Source organism: Alligator mississippiensis, chromosome 7 (assembly GCF_030867095.1).
Source record: "Alligator mississippiensis isolate rAllMis1 chromosome 7, rAllMis1, whole genome shotgun sequence".
NCBI classification, from domain to species: Eukaryota; Metazoa; Chordata; order Crocodylia; family Alligatoridae; genus Alligator; species Alligator mississippiensis.
Window position 1 is genome coordinate 33015212 of NC_081830.1, and position 16504 is coordinate 33031715.

Here is a 16504-nt window from a genome sequence, read left to right on the forward strand (position 1 = left end):
ATTCTGTCAGCTCCTGCAGTGCTCTGTGTCACTTTAAGTTCCCATTAATAGATTAAACCTTTTCCTTAAAAAACATGCTTGGCTTGTCTCAGAATTCAATTTATTAAAATTTAGTGGAAAACAGCAGGAAACAAAGAGATCTAGGAGATTTCATGAAATGTCATAGTTCAACTGCTAAACTCATCTCTATATAAAAATATATCTACTGAATTTTACATGCTGGGTAATCAAACATTTGTTCTGCAGTTTATAAAAACATAGCAGGCTCTGCCATAAAAAGGTGCTCCCCAAAAGTCACAATCATGGAACCAGCTTCACACCAGGAACTGCCTCCTCTACTGGATATGTTCAGGCCAAGATTGCTGAATTCTGCCAGCTGCCTCCTAAGGGGCTGACAGCCAGGTTCAGGCTTGCTTCTCTACCACTGTCTTGTACCATACAGTCCTTCATTTATGTTTTTCCCTAGAAGTTGGGTTGGGTTGATGAAACAAGTTTTTCATATATCCCAAATCCTGGAAGGTGGCAACGTGATGCCATGATCTTTTAATGAGGAAAAGAGTCCGGTTCACGCTGAAGCTGGAGGCTTTGAATTTCCTAATTCATTGGCAACAAAATAGCCTGGCCCCAAAGCAGTCACTAGGAACTGACTGTGGTTTGTCATCATCTATCTTCAGAACTCTGTAACAAAGCAGAGAAGCAAGGCTTATTCCCTAAACATAATCTCCAGAGATTTGATCACTTCCCCTACATGAGGTCCACAGTTTTGTAGGAGAAAAAGGCAATGTGAAGATCAAGAGCAGTGTGACTTTAGAAAATCATTCATTATGGTTTAAAATGTGCCATGATGATAGGTTATGGACAAGTGCTTGCAGGTGCTACACCACCACTTTGGGGAACAGATTAAGTAGAAGTTATTTGAAACATCAGAAAAAAAAGTCCCCGCCGAAAGGCTCTGGTGAGTAGATGGGGATGTGGGTAAGTAACATCAGCAGACCTGTAGGCTCTTCTGCAGGGGAGCTAGGGTGTACAAGACAGCAGAGAGCCATTCAGAGGAGGTTTTGGCTCCAAACTTAAGCTTGATCTGATGCTGTTGGGAGCAGCTCCATAGAACAATTTCACATTCTTGATTCACACCTGGATATGGACCCCCTCCCCACCCCGCAACTGCTGTATATAGGAAGAGGGTGGGAAATTTTCCTAGAACATAACAGGAGAGAAATGGCCCCCATACTCACCCTTCTGTTAGTGAAGAGAATCCTACCCCGCTGCCTGCTTTGAGCCTGCTGCAGGAGGCACAAGGCTGTCCAGTTGCTGACGAAGTCCTGTGTAAATTAGCCAGTCATAGAACTTGTTCTCCACTAGTACCTGGAACTGCTTCCTTTGACTCCTAGAACCCACCAGAACAAGAACAATGTAGCAAGTGATATACAGTTTGCAAGCCTTTGGGCCACACTTCTAGGCCTCTCTCCTCAACAACTGAAATTAGTAGCCTTCCCCAGTGGAAAATAGCAATAAACTAATTTCTACTACAACTGACTTTGTTTGGGTTTAGGACTCAAACTACCACTGATATTAAGAGAAAGAGTTTTTATTTAGTGAATTTGATTATTTATAATGCTCCTGAAAGAGACAGACTGCTAGCGCTGGCAAAAGTCATGTAAACATCCTCACACTGCTGTTACCATGCCTTTGCTCTCTAGGACTGACTTCTGGCTTGGTCTCATGTTGCAGAGAGTACAAGCAGTTATAACACAATGGAAAAACAGAGCACCCGCGTTAACAAACATCTACTTTACACGGAATTTAAGTAAGAACATCTCAGTCATTTTGCAATTCAGGCAGGATTTAAATATATGGTCTCCAGTGAATGGCCATTTCCATAGTTATGGATATGGTCATGTCCATAGTCCCATCCTTACTCAACAAACACCCACTCAGGCACAAGGAATCTGAATAATCAGGACAAACAGGTGTAATAAAGATCAACAGAAGTCCTGAATCAGAAGACTCTCAAATTGTAAGGTGATTCTCTTCAATACATCCAAGTGTCTTGGAATTTGTATAGTACAGACTACTTAGATCAAGCAAAATATGCACAACATGGGACTCTTCAGATGATAAATAATAAAAGCAACATAACGTGTTGGAACTGGTGGACTATCAGTATCATCCATCCAGTCTCGTTAATTAAAGCTAGATTTCCAGACTGACAACTGGAAATTTAAAGAATATGAAGAAGCAACAGGATCTCTCCATGACCTGGCTAACTTGACTCATGCACAAAACTTATCAGCAGAACCCAGAACCAAAAAGAAGCTAAATTGCTTCCTACTATTCTTAAGATGCAAGTGTTACCCACTGTGGTGTGTATCTGAATAAGGCTATACTGCAGGTTGTTGCATTATAATAGTGCAGTGCATACTTATGAGACAGAAACCAGCAAACCTCAGAACTGCCACTAACTAAAGAGCTTCACTACTTTTCAGCTCTTTTTAGCATCAAGAGAAGGCATTTTAACTTATTCAGACTTATAATGAGTGCTGGAAGAACAAATGTGTATATCAAAATGTAAAAAGGCTAGATGTAAGTGGTAGAGGTCTAGCCAGTTAGCCAGAGCCCTGATTGTGTTAGTGCTTTTTAGTTCTACAGCTGCATACTTTTCAGTTTGAACAATCCCTTTTGCATCCGAGAGATTAATATACTTAATAAACTGAAGGCCGCAGTGAGTGATGGTGTTGTTTTGCTTTGTTTCATAATAATTATGCAAGCTTTTGGCAAGTGGAGAAAAACCTCTACAATCCAGGCATATTTATTTAGAAAAAAATTATATATACTTTGAAACTCCTGCTGCCTGCTTCTCCCCCCTCCCCAAGTATATATAAAGGCAACAGGAGTCGCAGTACTAAAAAGCAGGATCCCAAGCCCCATAGCTCCTAACACACTAGCATTCTAACATGCACAAAAGAGAGGGCATTTTTGTTCAACACTGTCAAATGAAACCAATTTCTACATGCATGGACAAGCAGAGCCCCAAACATACAATTCTCCTTCTTGGAAGAAGCCAATACTTACTTGGTCAGTCCAGCCTCTTTCACAGTTTTCTGCCAAACCTGAATCTTCTGCTCTCGTTGTCTCAGTGCCTTCTGATAAGCATATGGAAGCCCCCCAGGCGTTTCTGTTGTGTCTCCCTCCATCTCGAAAGGAATAACAAAGGTGTAAAATTCGGAGGATGGTAAGAGCTGGAAGACACTTGCATCGCTGTTCTCTTTGCACACCAGCATGGGACTGTCCCAGTAGTTAGGCACTGTAGCCAGGCCTGTTCGACCCATGTGGTCCTCAAGCATCGGGTAATGAGTATGGTAAGGGGCAAAAGTTACTGCTTGGTTACCCAACAGGATGAGAGGGCGTGTAGGTGTAAGGATGTGAAAAGTGCAGCCAGTAGTAGATGAGATAGAGAGACAGTGGCAGACAGCAATGACTTTAACACTGTCACAGCTGTGGATGTGAATGGCTGTCTGCACAGGGCCCAGAATAAAGGTGCTATTGCTGCACTTCTCGATGGTCACAGACCTGAAAGAGAGAGAGCAAGCCTATAGTGAGCTGGGATGACCATGCACAGGCTGGAGACTATTGGCAGCAGTTCTGTCTAGTGGGAAGAGTAAAAGAATTTTGCTAGTTCCAGGTGCCAGCAGAGGTACCCAGAACTTTTCACTGCATCCCAGGTGAATGAAACTCACCGTAAAGGAGACAGCAGATATATGAAGGACTCATTGCAGCGATGAATCCTTACATGAGCACCCTCCAGGGTTTCTGAGCTCTTGGCCAAAGTCTGCTTGTAGACCTGACTCATCACCACTATGCGGTAAGCCTCAGGGACCACGTGGGCATTGCAGGCAATCTTTGCTCTCTTAGTTGTTCCTTCAACTACAAGACCAGAGTTATACAAATTAATTTTAAAAAGGCACAAAACAGACCTTTAGACATTCTTCTTACACAGGTGTGCCCATAACACCATATCATCCACCACACAGTATCTGGCAGCTACAGAACACCAAAAACCAACTGCACTGGTGCTTTAGATTATTTACCTCTCAACTGTCAGGAAGGTTCTTCCTGAGCACAAGGGATCTCCCTGCCAAGCTGAGATTTAGAGCAGCTTGCAGACTTCCACCAGTGCACTAAAGGGACACAGTGGACCAGATCCTATTACACCTAATTAGGCTCCTAAATTATTTAGACACCTAATTTTGACCCAATTCCACCCTGCTTGTCTCCCGGAAAGTTAGTAAATGCACAAGTGAGGTGCGTCTTCCTCCGATTTGCTGCTTTTAGTTACTCAGTCCTAAGGCTAACATGGTGGCATGTTACAGAAGCAGATGCAATATTGTTTTTGCAAGCACTGAAGCAGGTTGACCTAAGGTCACTCTTAGGAATCAAAGTCCACATAGACTTCTAATAGATGGAATAGGACATGGCCCTATAAGTCTATTCCAGAGCTTTCCAACCCACTGGAGCACCCTCTGCAAGTGCACAGCCCTCAAGATATCTTCCCCATTAGCACAATTCTTCCATTCTTACTACCGTGGAGCTTGAGGACAAACACTTAAACTTCCTGTCTTCCCTTAAGAAAACTTACATGCACAAGTTAAATTAAATCCCTCATCTTTGTTTTGACACCTGACTGATATATAGCAGCATCAAAAAGGATGCTGTTAAGGCATCCCAGCTAGATCTCTGGAGAGCTTGTTCAGTTTCCTTTGTCACAGACTCCCTTGCATGACCTTGGTTAATCACTTAACCTACCCTGTGCCTCAAACTACATCTTTAAAAAAGTATAGTAACACTGACCTACAGTGTCTGGCCTATGGGTGTCTGAGGATCAATTCTTCATGCATGTGGTCTCAATCACTGGAATAACTACCTGGAAAATCAACCCACTAATCTGTTGCTCCCCGAGCAAGAAGAGTGATACTATCAGCAGAACTGTAGAGAGAACCTTAACACATTCATTTCATGTGACCTTTGATTTAAGCTGCTGAATCAATCCTTTGCTTTGATGCGCATTACAATACAGTACAAAGTAATGAACTCTCCAAATTTACAAAACATATCTGTAATAATATGAAACCTTATATACTAACTACAGCTAATATAGGCTGAGCAATACTAAGGGATCAACATTGTTCAGTGATGGGAAGTCCAAACCTGGAGAAGAAGAAATGAGGGTTTAATAGATGGAAATAATTTGGTAAGAGGGAATGAAGTCACTTTGTGTGACCAACCCTTGGAACTGTGAACTCCCCCTCGTCCTGTATAAACAAAATGAAAGGCAAGTCCGCTCAGGCTCAAGTGCCAGATCCCACATCAACACAGAAAAAGCCAAAAATTAATCCTAATGCCAAAAAGAAAACCAAGACCAAGAGCTACCTTGCTGTGCCCATGCCAATTTTTTCCCAGACTTGAGGCAGGCAGACATCCCGAATGGGTTCACAGTCAGGCAGGACCTCAGCCAGCCTTCTAGCTTGGGAAAAGAGAAAGTTCTGGAGATCTTGGAATAGCCATTCTTCACATGAAAGGGCTGCCAGAGTGCAAGTTCATGCAGGGGGTGGACAGTTTTGGCTTTGTTCAGAGACCCCTCTATCAGGAAGCTGAGCGCTCGAACAGCTTCAAGGGAGACTAGGCTGCTGTGGGTGGAGTGGGAGGAAGCTGTGAGCTGGTCTGGATCCAGTAGCAGTTCCAACAAATCCGAGAGGTGGTTCAGCACAAAGGCTTGGTGCTCCAGGTCATTCCAATTCTTAGAAATCGAGAACAAAAACAAACAGCTTAAAATGGGATGAAGTCTCATAAGGCTGAAACACTGCATCAACGTTATCCATTACATCCCTGCTTACCCCATGCCCACAGCAGCTCTAAATGAAGAAAAAGATGCAAGCAGGATGGATTTCTGCCCCCACATCCTACAACTATTGCAGCTGGCCAATGCTTGCTTACAGCAAACTCATCCTGCACATACAGGAAACTACCCACCTTGCCTGTGTGGAAGAGGTTTGGTATTCACTAGGGCTGTGCAAAGCTTCGGTCCCTGATTCGATCTGGCGGAGATTCAGCCCAATTCGGTGGCTGAATCTCCAAATCAAACTGGAACCCTCCAAATCGATTTGGAGAGATTCGGACATAGACACAGTTTTAAATGTTTTTTCTACATACCTCTAGATAGCAGGTGGTTTGTGAATACTGCAATGCTCGGACACATGAAGTGTCCCACAGGAGTGTAGGGGGCTCCCCAGCGCACTCTGCAACAGACCCGGAAGTGGACCAGAAGCGCCTCCAGTCCACTTCCGGGTCACCAGTCGCCGAGCCAGGGAGGTGTGGGAAGGCCCCTCGGCGCACTCCCTGGAGGACCCAGAAGCGGACTGAAAGTACTTCCAGTCCGCTTCCAGGTTTGCTGCTGAGCACATGGAGGGCCCCCACCACACTCCTGTGGGATGCTCCATCCGCCCCAGCATCGCAGCATTCACAGGCTGCACTGGTACCTTGAGGTATGTAGAAAAAGCATTTAAAGCTTTGTCTATGTCCAAATTTCTGATTCTCCAAATCAGCATCGAATCTTCAGATTTGGATTTGGCCGAATCAAATTAGGGACAGCGATCCGAATCAAATCACTATCCCCTATTTGGGCCGAATCCGAATCCAAATTGAATTCACATCCCTGGTGTTCACACCAGAAGCACATTTCACTGTACTGGTCAGAGGGGAGAGGGAAATGGATCCCTATTCAATGCTTGAAATACACATGGGCATATTGCTGTTGGGAGGAAATCAATGAACACTTGATAATCCAGGCCCACAACTGTCCTCTTGCAAGTTTATTGTATCTGGATATTTAGAACAGATACAATAAGGTACCGACTCCAAACGGATTGCATGAGAAGCCGGTGATGCAGTCCAGATGAGGAAAAGCTCATCTCCAAATGGCTTAACTCATAGTTCCAGCACTGAATGTCTCCATATCAAGAAAAAGGGAACATTAGAACTTATGGCAGCCACAGACAATTATTCTAATTTATATAAGCTTACCCTGAACAGGCTTTACCCAACTACAAATAGGCATTAAACATACCTGTAATGACCATTCTAAATATTACTTATAATAATTGGGGCATTTCAGTCGCTTACAAAAGGCTAATCCCAACAAACATAGCCCCCGACCCACGAAGGTAACCCAAACAGACATGATGGCACCCTACTCTGAACAACTTTAAGAGAAAGTTGAATGTTTATCTTGCTGGGATCCTATGATCCCTGCTGACTTCCTGCCCTTGGGGCAGGGGGCTGGACTCGAAGACCTTCCGAGGTCCCTTCCAGCCCCAATATCTATGAAATCTATTAAATAAAAACCTTGTGCATGCAATGAGTGGGGTAACTACACTGCAGCAGTGACCACAGAGGGTGGCACTGTCAAAGGCACACATCATCTGCAACTATGTAGCAAAGGGACATGGGACAGTAAATAATCACTGCACACAAGATGACTATTTCAAAATGGCATTATGTTTTGAAACGCCCAGGTATTTTCACGAAGAACTGAAATATAAGCCAGTCCAATTTTAAACCTGTACTTAGCAAAAATCAAAAACTTTAGAATGATATAGAATCATAGCGCCATAGGCAATGAGGGTTGGAAGGGACCTTAGGAAGTCACATCTAGTCCAATCCCCTGCTCAAAACAGGACCAGCCCCAGTTCGATCATCCCAGCCAAAGCTTTGTCTAGCCGGGTCTTAAAAACCTCCAAGGATGGAGATGCCACCACCTCTCTAGGTAATCTGTTGCAGTGTTTTACTACCCTCCTAGTAAGAAAATTCTTCCTAATATCTAACCTCAACTTCCCTTGCCGCAACTTGAGCCCATTGCTCCTTGCTCTGCCATCTGCCACCACCGAGAACAGTCCAGCTCCATTCTCTTTGAAACTACTCTTCAGGGAGTTGAAGGCTGCTATTACATCCCCCCTCAGTCTTCTCTTCTCTAGACTAAATAAGCCCAGTTCCCTCAGCCTCTTATCATAAGTTGTGTCCTGCCCCCCAAACCATTTTTATTGCTCTCTGTTGGACTCTCTCCAATTTGTCCACATCCTTTCTGTAACAGGGGACCCAAAACTAGACACGGAACTCCAGATGTGGCCACACCAGTGTTGAATAGAGGGGAATAATACACCAGCCAGTAAGTATAAAAGATGACTATTCAGCAAAGGCCCTTAGGATTGGTACATTTCCCCTTTTCTCCCTGTTATACAACTTTGACCAGAGGATGATGTTCCAAAGACTGGTAGGAAGAGATGGGATCCACCTGATGAAGACAGGAAAGAGCATCCTTGCAGACAGGCTCACTAATTTAGTGAGGAAGGCTTTAAACCAAGTTCACCAGCGGATGGAGACCAAAGCCCTGAGGTAAGTGGGGAAACCCTTCCCAATGGAGGAAGCACAAGCACAAGGGGGCAACAGGGGAGGCATTCTCATTCTTGCTGAGAAATTAGGGCAATCAGCTAGTTACCTCAGGTGCCTGTACATGAATGCACAAAGCCTAGAAAACGAGCAGGAAGAATGGAAGTCCTCACACAGAGTGGAAAGTGTTGGGGACAACTTCCTACTGCAAGTGCTGGAACAGCTAACTAGGAGACACGCTCTTCTTGACCTGCTGCTCACAAACAGGGAACAATCAGTGGGGAATGCAGCAGTGGATGGCAATTTGTGCAGCAGCGACCACAAGATGTTTGAGTTCAGGATCGTGAGGAAAGGAAGAATGGAGAGCAGCAAGGTAAGGACCCTAGATTTCAGAAAAGGAGACTTTGATTCACTCAGGGAACTGATGGACAAGATCCCCTAAGGGGCTGGTCTGAGAGGGAAAGGAGTCCAGGAGAGCTGGCTGTACTATAAGGAAACCTTACTGAGGGCACAAGAATGAACCATCTCAATGCACAGAAAGACTAGCAAGTATGGCAAAAGACCAGCTTGGCTTAACAGAGAACTCTTCAGTGAGCTAAATCACAAAAAAGAAGCTTATAAGAAGAGGAAACTAGGACAAATAACTATGGAGGAGTATAAAAGTATTGCTTAGGCATGCAGGGATGAAGTCAGGAAGGCCAAAGCACAACTGGAGTTGCAGCCAACAAGAGACATGCAGGGTAAGAAGGGTTTCTACATGTATGCTGGTAACAAGAGGAGGATCAGGGAAAGTGTGTGATGACTCTGAAACTCATGCTAACCTGGGGCCTACTCACAAAAGGTAAAATGCAAGATACTGATGCTAACTGCATAGCGCAAAAGGATGCGAGTTCACGGGTAGGCCATCTGAGAAAAAATAGTGAGATATCCCTTGCAGCTTATCTCACTATATTCATTATGATTTCAAGTATGCTCCTAGCTGTCTAGTATGTAATCATGTGAAATGTTTATCCTTGATTAATTAGTATGATAAATACTTCTCTTGCAATTAACTCATGTTATGTACAGGAAGAGTCATTTTCCATATGTGCTAGATGTCCCCTTCTGATTTATTTCTGTTTTGTCCCTTGATTTTCCACAGACACTCCCCAAAACCTTGTGTTTTTCCTGATTGTTAATCAGTTTCTTGATATGTTCTAAACTTAGTAGAAATGGATAACCCCTTGTCACTGAGGAAGGTAATTCATTCAAATTGGAATTTTCTGATAATCAATAATAAGCAGTTTGATTAACAGGATTTTCCTGTCAAATACTCCTTGGGACTCTCTCTTGATTTACACAACGTCAAGAATGGTTTCAAAAAGCTGGAACAGCTAATAGGGCACACTTCAGGAATGAAAGATCTCTCTGACAAGAAGTGCTGCTATGCCCCTGCTATCTCAAGAAGCTGGAAGAAACAGACCATCTCTCTTGTCGCCTGTTTAGTGAGAAATCATCATCTTATAGCTAATTACTGGACTGCTTTGGTTTGGGCTCATTTGACTTTGAAAACTTGCAGGAAATAAAGCCTTTCTGTCACTCATTGAATGAGGTGTTGTGTCACTCCTTTAGGCTAGTCCAGAATTGTATCTGTTAACAGTTAACAGGCTAGTCCAGAATTTCATTTGTTAACCGGCTTTGAAAACAGTTAACCAGCCTTTATTTGTTAACAGTGTAGATCCCTTGCTGAATAGGGGATGCAACCTAGTGACAGAGGATGCATAAAAGGCTGAAGTGCTCAATGCCTTTTTCACCTCAGTCTTCACAGGCAAGATCAGCTCCCAGACTACTGCACCAGGCAGCACAGTTTGGGGAAGCTGGCAGTGATGAAAGAACACATTGGGGACTATTTAGAAAAGCTGGACATGTACAAGTCTATGGGGCCAGGTGTGATGCAACCAAGGGACTGGGGGACTTTCTCTTTAAGAAAGGGAAGGAGGATCCAGGGAACTACAGACCAGTCAGCCTCACCTCAGTCCCTGGAAAAATCATGGAGCAGATCCTCAAGGAATCCATTTCTAAGCTCTTGGAGAAGAAAGCTATTAGGAACAGTCAGCATAGATTCACGATGGGCAAGTCATGCCTGACCAACATGATTCCCTTCTATAAGACGACTGGCTCTGTGGATACAGAGAAACCAGTGGACGTGGTGTACATTAACTTTAGCAAGGTTTTTGATATGGTCGCTCACAACATTCTCATAGGCAAGATAAGGAAACACGGGTTAAATAAATGGAATGTATGGTAGACAGAAAACTGGCTGGATCATCATGCTCAGAGGGTAGCAATCAATGGCTCAATGCCTAACTGGCAGCCAGTATCAGGTAGAGTGCCCCAGGGGTCAGTCCTGGGGCTGTTTTTGTTCAATAGCTTTATCAATGACCTGGAAGATAGGATGGAGTGTACCCTAACCAAGTTTGCGGATGAGTTTACTCCACCAAGCTGGGGGAGTAATAGATATGCTGGAGGGTAGGGTTAAGATTCAGAAAGATCTAGACAAATTGGATGATTGGACCAAAAGAAATCTCATGAGATTCAGTAAGAAGAAGTCCAGCACTTAGAACAGAACAATCCCATGTGCTGGTACAGGCTGGGGGCTGACTGGCTGGACAGCAGCTTTGCAAAAAAGGACCTGCGGATTATAGCAGACAAGAAGCTGAACATGAGCCAACAGTGTGCTCTCATAACCAAGAAGGTTAATGGCATCCTGGGCTGCATTAGTAGGTGTATTGCTAGCAGATCAAGCGAAGTGATTCTTCCCCTCTATTCAGCACTCATGAGGCCACACCTGGAGTAATATGTCCAGTTTTGGGTGCCCCACTACATGAAGGATGTGAACAAACTGGAGAGAGTCCAGTGGAGGGCAATGAAAATGATTCAGAGGCTGGAGCTTGTGACTTCTGAGGAGAGGCTGAGGGACAACTATTCAGTCAGGAGAAGAGAAAACTGAGAGGGGATTTAATAGCAGCCTCCAACTCCCTGAAGGGTGGTTCCAAAGAGGATGGAACTGGACTGTTCTTAGTGGCGGCAGATGGCAGAACAAGGAGCAATGGGCTCAAGGTGCGGCAAGCAAAGTTGAGGTTAGATATTAAGAAAAAAATTTCTCACTAGGAGGGTAGTAAAACACTGGAACAGGTTACCCAGAGAGGTTGTAGAATCTCCATCCTTGGAGGTTTTTAAGTCCCGGCTAGACGAAGTCTCGCCTGGGACGAGCTAGTTGGGGATGGTTCTGCTTTGAGCAGGGGGCTGAACTAGATGTGACCTCCTGAGCTCCCTTCCAACCCTAATTTTCTATGATTCTATAACTGTCTGTCTAACATTACCAATCTACTGTGTTTAGAGTTTCAAGAGTTCCCGAGCTGCAGATAATAAGCTCTAGTTCCACATGATGCTACAGTATGCATGGTGCTATTATCACAACCCATACAGAATTCTGCTGAAGTTTGCAGTTGGCCTTAGTTCAAGGTGTGGGTCACTGAAGCATCTTTACTGAATTGACACCACTTCATAATTCAATTTCTAATACAGCATCCTGTGAATTGCAGCTGGTTTGATATATCCAGCGAGTTTCCTATGTTTAGAAGTACTTGATATAGGACTTATCCACCACACACAGACAGTCATATCTGACTCGCCAGTCTAGGTCTCTGATTTACAACTGGGTATAATTAGACATCACTCTAAAGAAGGCCCCCTAGGAATCTGAACATATATTTGTGGAAGAGCAGCTTCTGCAATACATGAACATTTTCAGCTTTGCTGAGATTCTGGGCATAAGGTTTTAGAAGACTCATCATAGGTTGAGACTATGTAAAAGTTCAGCCTGCAACAAATTTCCATTGATAACATTTTAAATTTCTAAAATGTGAATCACAGTGAACATCCCAAGACAAGATTATATACTATTTATTAGCTCTATTAATGAGGTGCAGCTCTAGCAGGATATATGAGTTAATAAGAAAAGCATAAGCAGAAGTTCAGTCTTCCACAAACTCTCTTTCTCCCCCCCCAGGGCTAGCTTGTAGTGGAGGTTTTGTAGCCTCACCCACATACTAACTTTTATGGGGACTGGGTTAAGCACAATACCTTGTTTTGACAGGTGGATTTTCCAATCAAACTGGAAGACTGGGATCTGGTCCTAGGACTTGGCCACTCTTCACCAATCAAAGATGTCCTCAGAGAAACCTTGTTTAGTTGCTGAACGTACAAGAACAGCAGGAACTGTAGAGTATCTACCGAAAACTGATCAAGAAGGAAACACAGTATTAATATTAACCAGAACATTACCAATGGCTACAATCATTTAATTAGTCTTTTAAAATCGAGACAACTGTCATGTCCCAAAGGGTATGATTTTGTGTGCGCTTCGGCACTGCAGAATTATTTCCCGCCACATGGAGCTTTCTTTGCATGGTGCAATTCTCAGTTGCATAGTGAAAATCCCAGTGCAAAGGAGTTCCCGCCACCCGTATGTAAATTTGTTTCCCACTATTGGCTGTTTCTAAATTATTCCCACGTGGCAGCTAGCCGTTGGCTTGCTAGCCGTATAAGAGGCTTGAGCAGTTTCCGCTCAAGTTGGAGGAGGAGGACTTCACATCCATCTCGTGAAGAACTCTAAGCGTGCTGCGGAGCCTAACAAACTCCGCGTGTGCCTTAAAGGAGGATACAGGGACCTGATCAACCTCTAGCCTCTCCCCGTTGCCGCACGATCCCTCGACGTACCCTACCCTGCGCGCTCGTGGAGAGTCACCTTTCGAACTCTCATTTCGGACGGTCCACGGAGCCTAGCAAACTCCATGAGTCGTATCCAGAGCTCTGTTCATGTTTGTTTAGCGAAGCCTAGCAAACTCCGCTCGTGTGTCTTCAGCGGAGCCTAGCAAACTCCACATGTGTGTTTTTTTTGTAACTGCAACTCAAGAAAGTTTTCCTGCCTGCACCGCGACCACCTACGGTGTAAGTAAAATAATCCTTAATCAACCTCTATGCGTCCGTCCCTAATTCTAGTTCGCCGTGCCAACCCTTTCCCCGGCCCACATGCTCAGGCTGCTGGCCACAGCCCCTCGGCCCCGACAACAACCTGGTATCTACAGCATTAACTGATTTCGATTTCATGTGCTATCTAGTGTTTGGCACTAGTCAGCTATTAAACAGTTCTGATGAAGGCACTAGAGTTGCAGAATAAATCACTGAGCTTAAATAGATTTCGGGCTTGGAAGATGTTTGCTTGACTTTTCAAGCCCTCTTTATTGTACTCCCCTTACAGATCTTAATGGCAGTCATATAGCAACATGCAGAAAATCAACATCTCTCAGCAGCTATATTTACAGGGTTTGCCTCTGTAAATGCCATTCTTAACCCTGGGAGGACATTCATGCTAAAAGCTTCTTCCCATTAGTTCAGAGCTCCATTTTGAAAACAGCAAGCTCTCAATGAAAACTGGCTGTTCTGAAAAATCAAAAGCTGAAACAGCAGTTATTTCTGTCTTTAAAGCATTTTTTTTCAGTGGGATACGTCTTTTCACCCCCTAGCTCAAGTATCTGAACTGCATTCAAATCCTGCCTCTTAATTCTGCACTTTGCAAGTTTCAGTTAACCCTAGTTTTGCATATTTTCTGCAATCTCAATCACAGAAAACACTACTGATGGCTGACTGATCACAACAGCTGATTCACTTTATGAATGAACACTAAACCCAGAAAGATAATGTAAATGATTGACAACTGTTCTTGGGGTAGGGAAAGAACTGTCAGGAATTTGGCCACTTAAGCTCATTTGATTTTAGGACATCATGAGAATCTCTCTCATATTCCTGTAATGTTTTATAATGTAATTTATATTGCAATATTTCACAAATATTTATACCCCCACATGAGTAAGTAGGAACAATACTGCAACTTCTGTTCACTACTGGAGTTTTTTTTCCCCCCCAATACAGGGTGGGTTTCTCCCACAAGAATAAGTTTTTGAGCACACACATGTCTTTAGCCTCCTGTGCCAGGACTGCAACCAGTAAGGGCTGAAACTTTTAAACTATCAAAATGAGGCAGGTGTTCTTTTTACGTCATACACAGCAGGGAAATGGGCTTTGTGCCCTCTTTGGCATATGTATGAACAAGGAGTGACTTAAAATGTGTGAAGGTCCAAAGTTTTCTGATGTGTATTGGAGAGTCCTGATATCCCCCTTGCCAAAGATTCAGTTCCCAGCAAGCTAAGTGACAACTAGCAAAAGAAGACTTCAATATGCCCTGCCTCTCTGATTTTTAACCAGTTTGACCCCCTTATGTTAATATAGACACTAATTTCGTTAACTAATTAACACATTAAATAATGTTTTTTTCTGAACTCTCCTCCCTTTAAAGGGGATAGATTTGTTCCCCCTCAGCCTTCAGAAGGCAGTCAGCAAAACCACATTAGATCGGTCAAGATTCCTTGTAAAATAAAAAGTAAAGAAAAAAATTTCATCTCACTTGTATCGTATATGGGGACGCGAGGCCCGTTTAAGTAGTTTGCGGAAGACTTTTATAGAAGTCTCCTTTGTGAATATGTTTCCAAGCTGTACAGTGCGCTGCTTTTGAAGGCTTATGCCATAGCTTTTTATTTTAGTACTTTCTATATGAAGTGTTTAAAATGGCTCTAATACAGGAAGGGGCCTCAGTTTATACCATCTGTAGCGCAGTTAAACAGATTGTTGGACACTGGCATCACAGACATGACAGTGTGACTCCGAAGGGAAAATCTGGTCACTGGGGTTTGCCCCAGACACACAGAAAACATCAAATTCTCAACCAAGGGTGGGGGGTACAGAGCAGCGCACCCTGGGGTGCTGAGAGATGCTTTTAAGGGCACCACACAATATTTTAGCACTGTCAGGTGCGCAGGCACAAAATAAGGCTGGAGGTCACAAAATGGGATCTGTTGCCTTTGAACTGTGCCAAGCTACCAGGGTCTTGCCAAGTCCTTTTCAAGGAAAGAACAGCTCTGTTGTCTTTCCATCATCAACGAGCTCAGCGCTGCTGTTTCCCTGAGGGGGCCTCAACGCTACAATGGGTGAGCACTGCTGCACTAGTGCCAGGTGCAGGACAGCAGCCCAGGCCCTGCTCCTGGGCGCTGCAGCTGAGTAGCCACCAAGGGCAGGGGGCGAGACTGCAGGGGGGGGGGTGTCTCCACTGACCCCACCACCAAGGCCAGGTCCCACCAGGCTCCTCGGACAGCTGCCAGGGGTACCGGGGTCAGTCCCCTACCCTTAGCCCTGCCCCCCATGGCTAAGCCCCGCCCTGGCACCTCTGGGCGCTAAGCCCCGCCCCTCCCGGCTAGCCCCGCCCCCAGCCGAGCCCAGCCCCGCCGTGCCTGGTTCCTTAGCTGTTCCAGCTCGTGGTCCGAGGCGCAGGCGGCGGCGGCCTCGGCCCGCTCCAGGCGCTGGGCGGCGCTGCGCGGGGCCAGCGCGTCGAAGCGCTCGAAGTAGAGCCACGCCAGATCCCGCGGCAGCTGCAGCTTCCCGCAGGCGATGCGGCGCCACAGCGGCCAGCCCAGGCGCGGCCAGCCCCCCGCGCCCGCCCGCGCCCGCACGTACGCCGCCATCTTGCGCAGATAGTGCGGACCCAGTTTGGGGGGCGGCGGCGCCGGCAGCGCTCCCAGCAGCAGCGGCTCCGCGCGCACCCACAGCCGGGCCGGATCGGGGGCCGGCTCTGACATGGCGGCCGTGCCCCCTTCAGCCACCCGCCGCGGCCTTCTGCGCCTGCGCGCCCCGCTACGAGGCTCCCGCTCTTGTTCGAACGGGCGCGCTATCCGCCGCGCATGCGCGCTCCGCCGGAGCAGCAAGTTGGTGGCTAGACAAACCAGCACTTCCTTTTCCGAGCGCACGTGGGGGTGCCGCGCTGCTGGTAGTCCTGGCCAGTTGGGTTAAGCAGGGGCAGAGGCGGGCGGGGCCTCGTAGCCCTGCCCGTGGAGTCAGATCCGGGCCCGGCACGGGGAGCCGTAGGTTGCGCTATCCGCCTGTGCCAAGACTCACTCCATAGGGATGTATGGGG

At 45.5% G+C, this 16504-nt stretch overlaps 1 protein-coding gene across 1 annotated transcript; it reads right to left on the minus strand.

Moving 5' to 3' along the window:
- Positions 1–83: 83 nt before the first annotated feature.
- TBCCD1 (TBCC domain containing 1) lies at positions 84–16300 on the minus strand. The gene is made up of 7 exons (XM_014604618.3): positions 15825–16300; positions 12565–12720; positions 5428–5794; positions 3738–3924; positions 3073–3570; positions 1236–1387; positions 84–678 (listed from the first exon to the last, which is right to left on the minus strand). Exons 1-6 carry the CDS (start codon positions 16167–16169, stop codon positions 1258–1260), a joined length of 1683 nt encoding a protein of 560 aa, XP_014460104.2. The 5' UTR covers positions 16170–16300; the 3' UTR covers positions 84–678; positions 1236–1257.
- Between the last annotated feature and the right edge of the window lie 204 nt (positions 16301–16504).

What these genes read in the sequence shown, in the direction of transcription:
- TBCCD1 (XM_014604618.3), bottom strand. Translation starts at nt 16,169, where the DNA reads ATGTCAGAGCCGGCCCCCGATCCGGCCCGGCTGTGGGTGCGCGCGGAG. An exon ending in AATCCACCTGTCAAAACAAG is followed by an intron (nt 5,795 to 12,564) that starts GTATTGTGCTTA and finishes TCGATTTCTAAG; the next exon opens with AATTGGAATGACCTGGAGCA. An exon ending in TATCTGCTGTCTCCTTTACG is followed by an intron (nt 3,571 to 3,737) that starts GTGAGTTTCATT and finishes TCTCTCTTTCAG; the next exon opens with GTCTGTGACCATCGAGAAGT.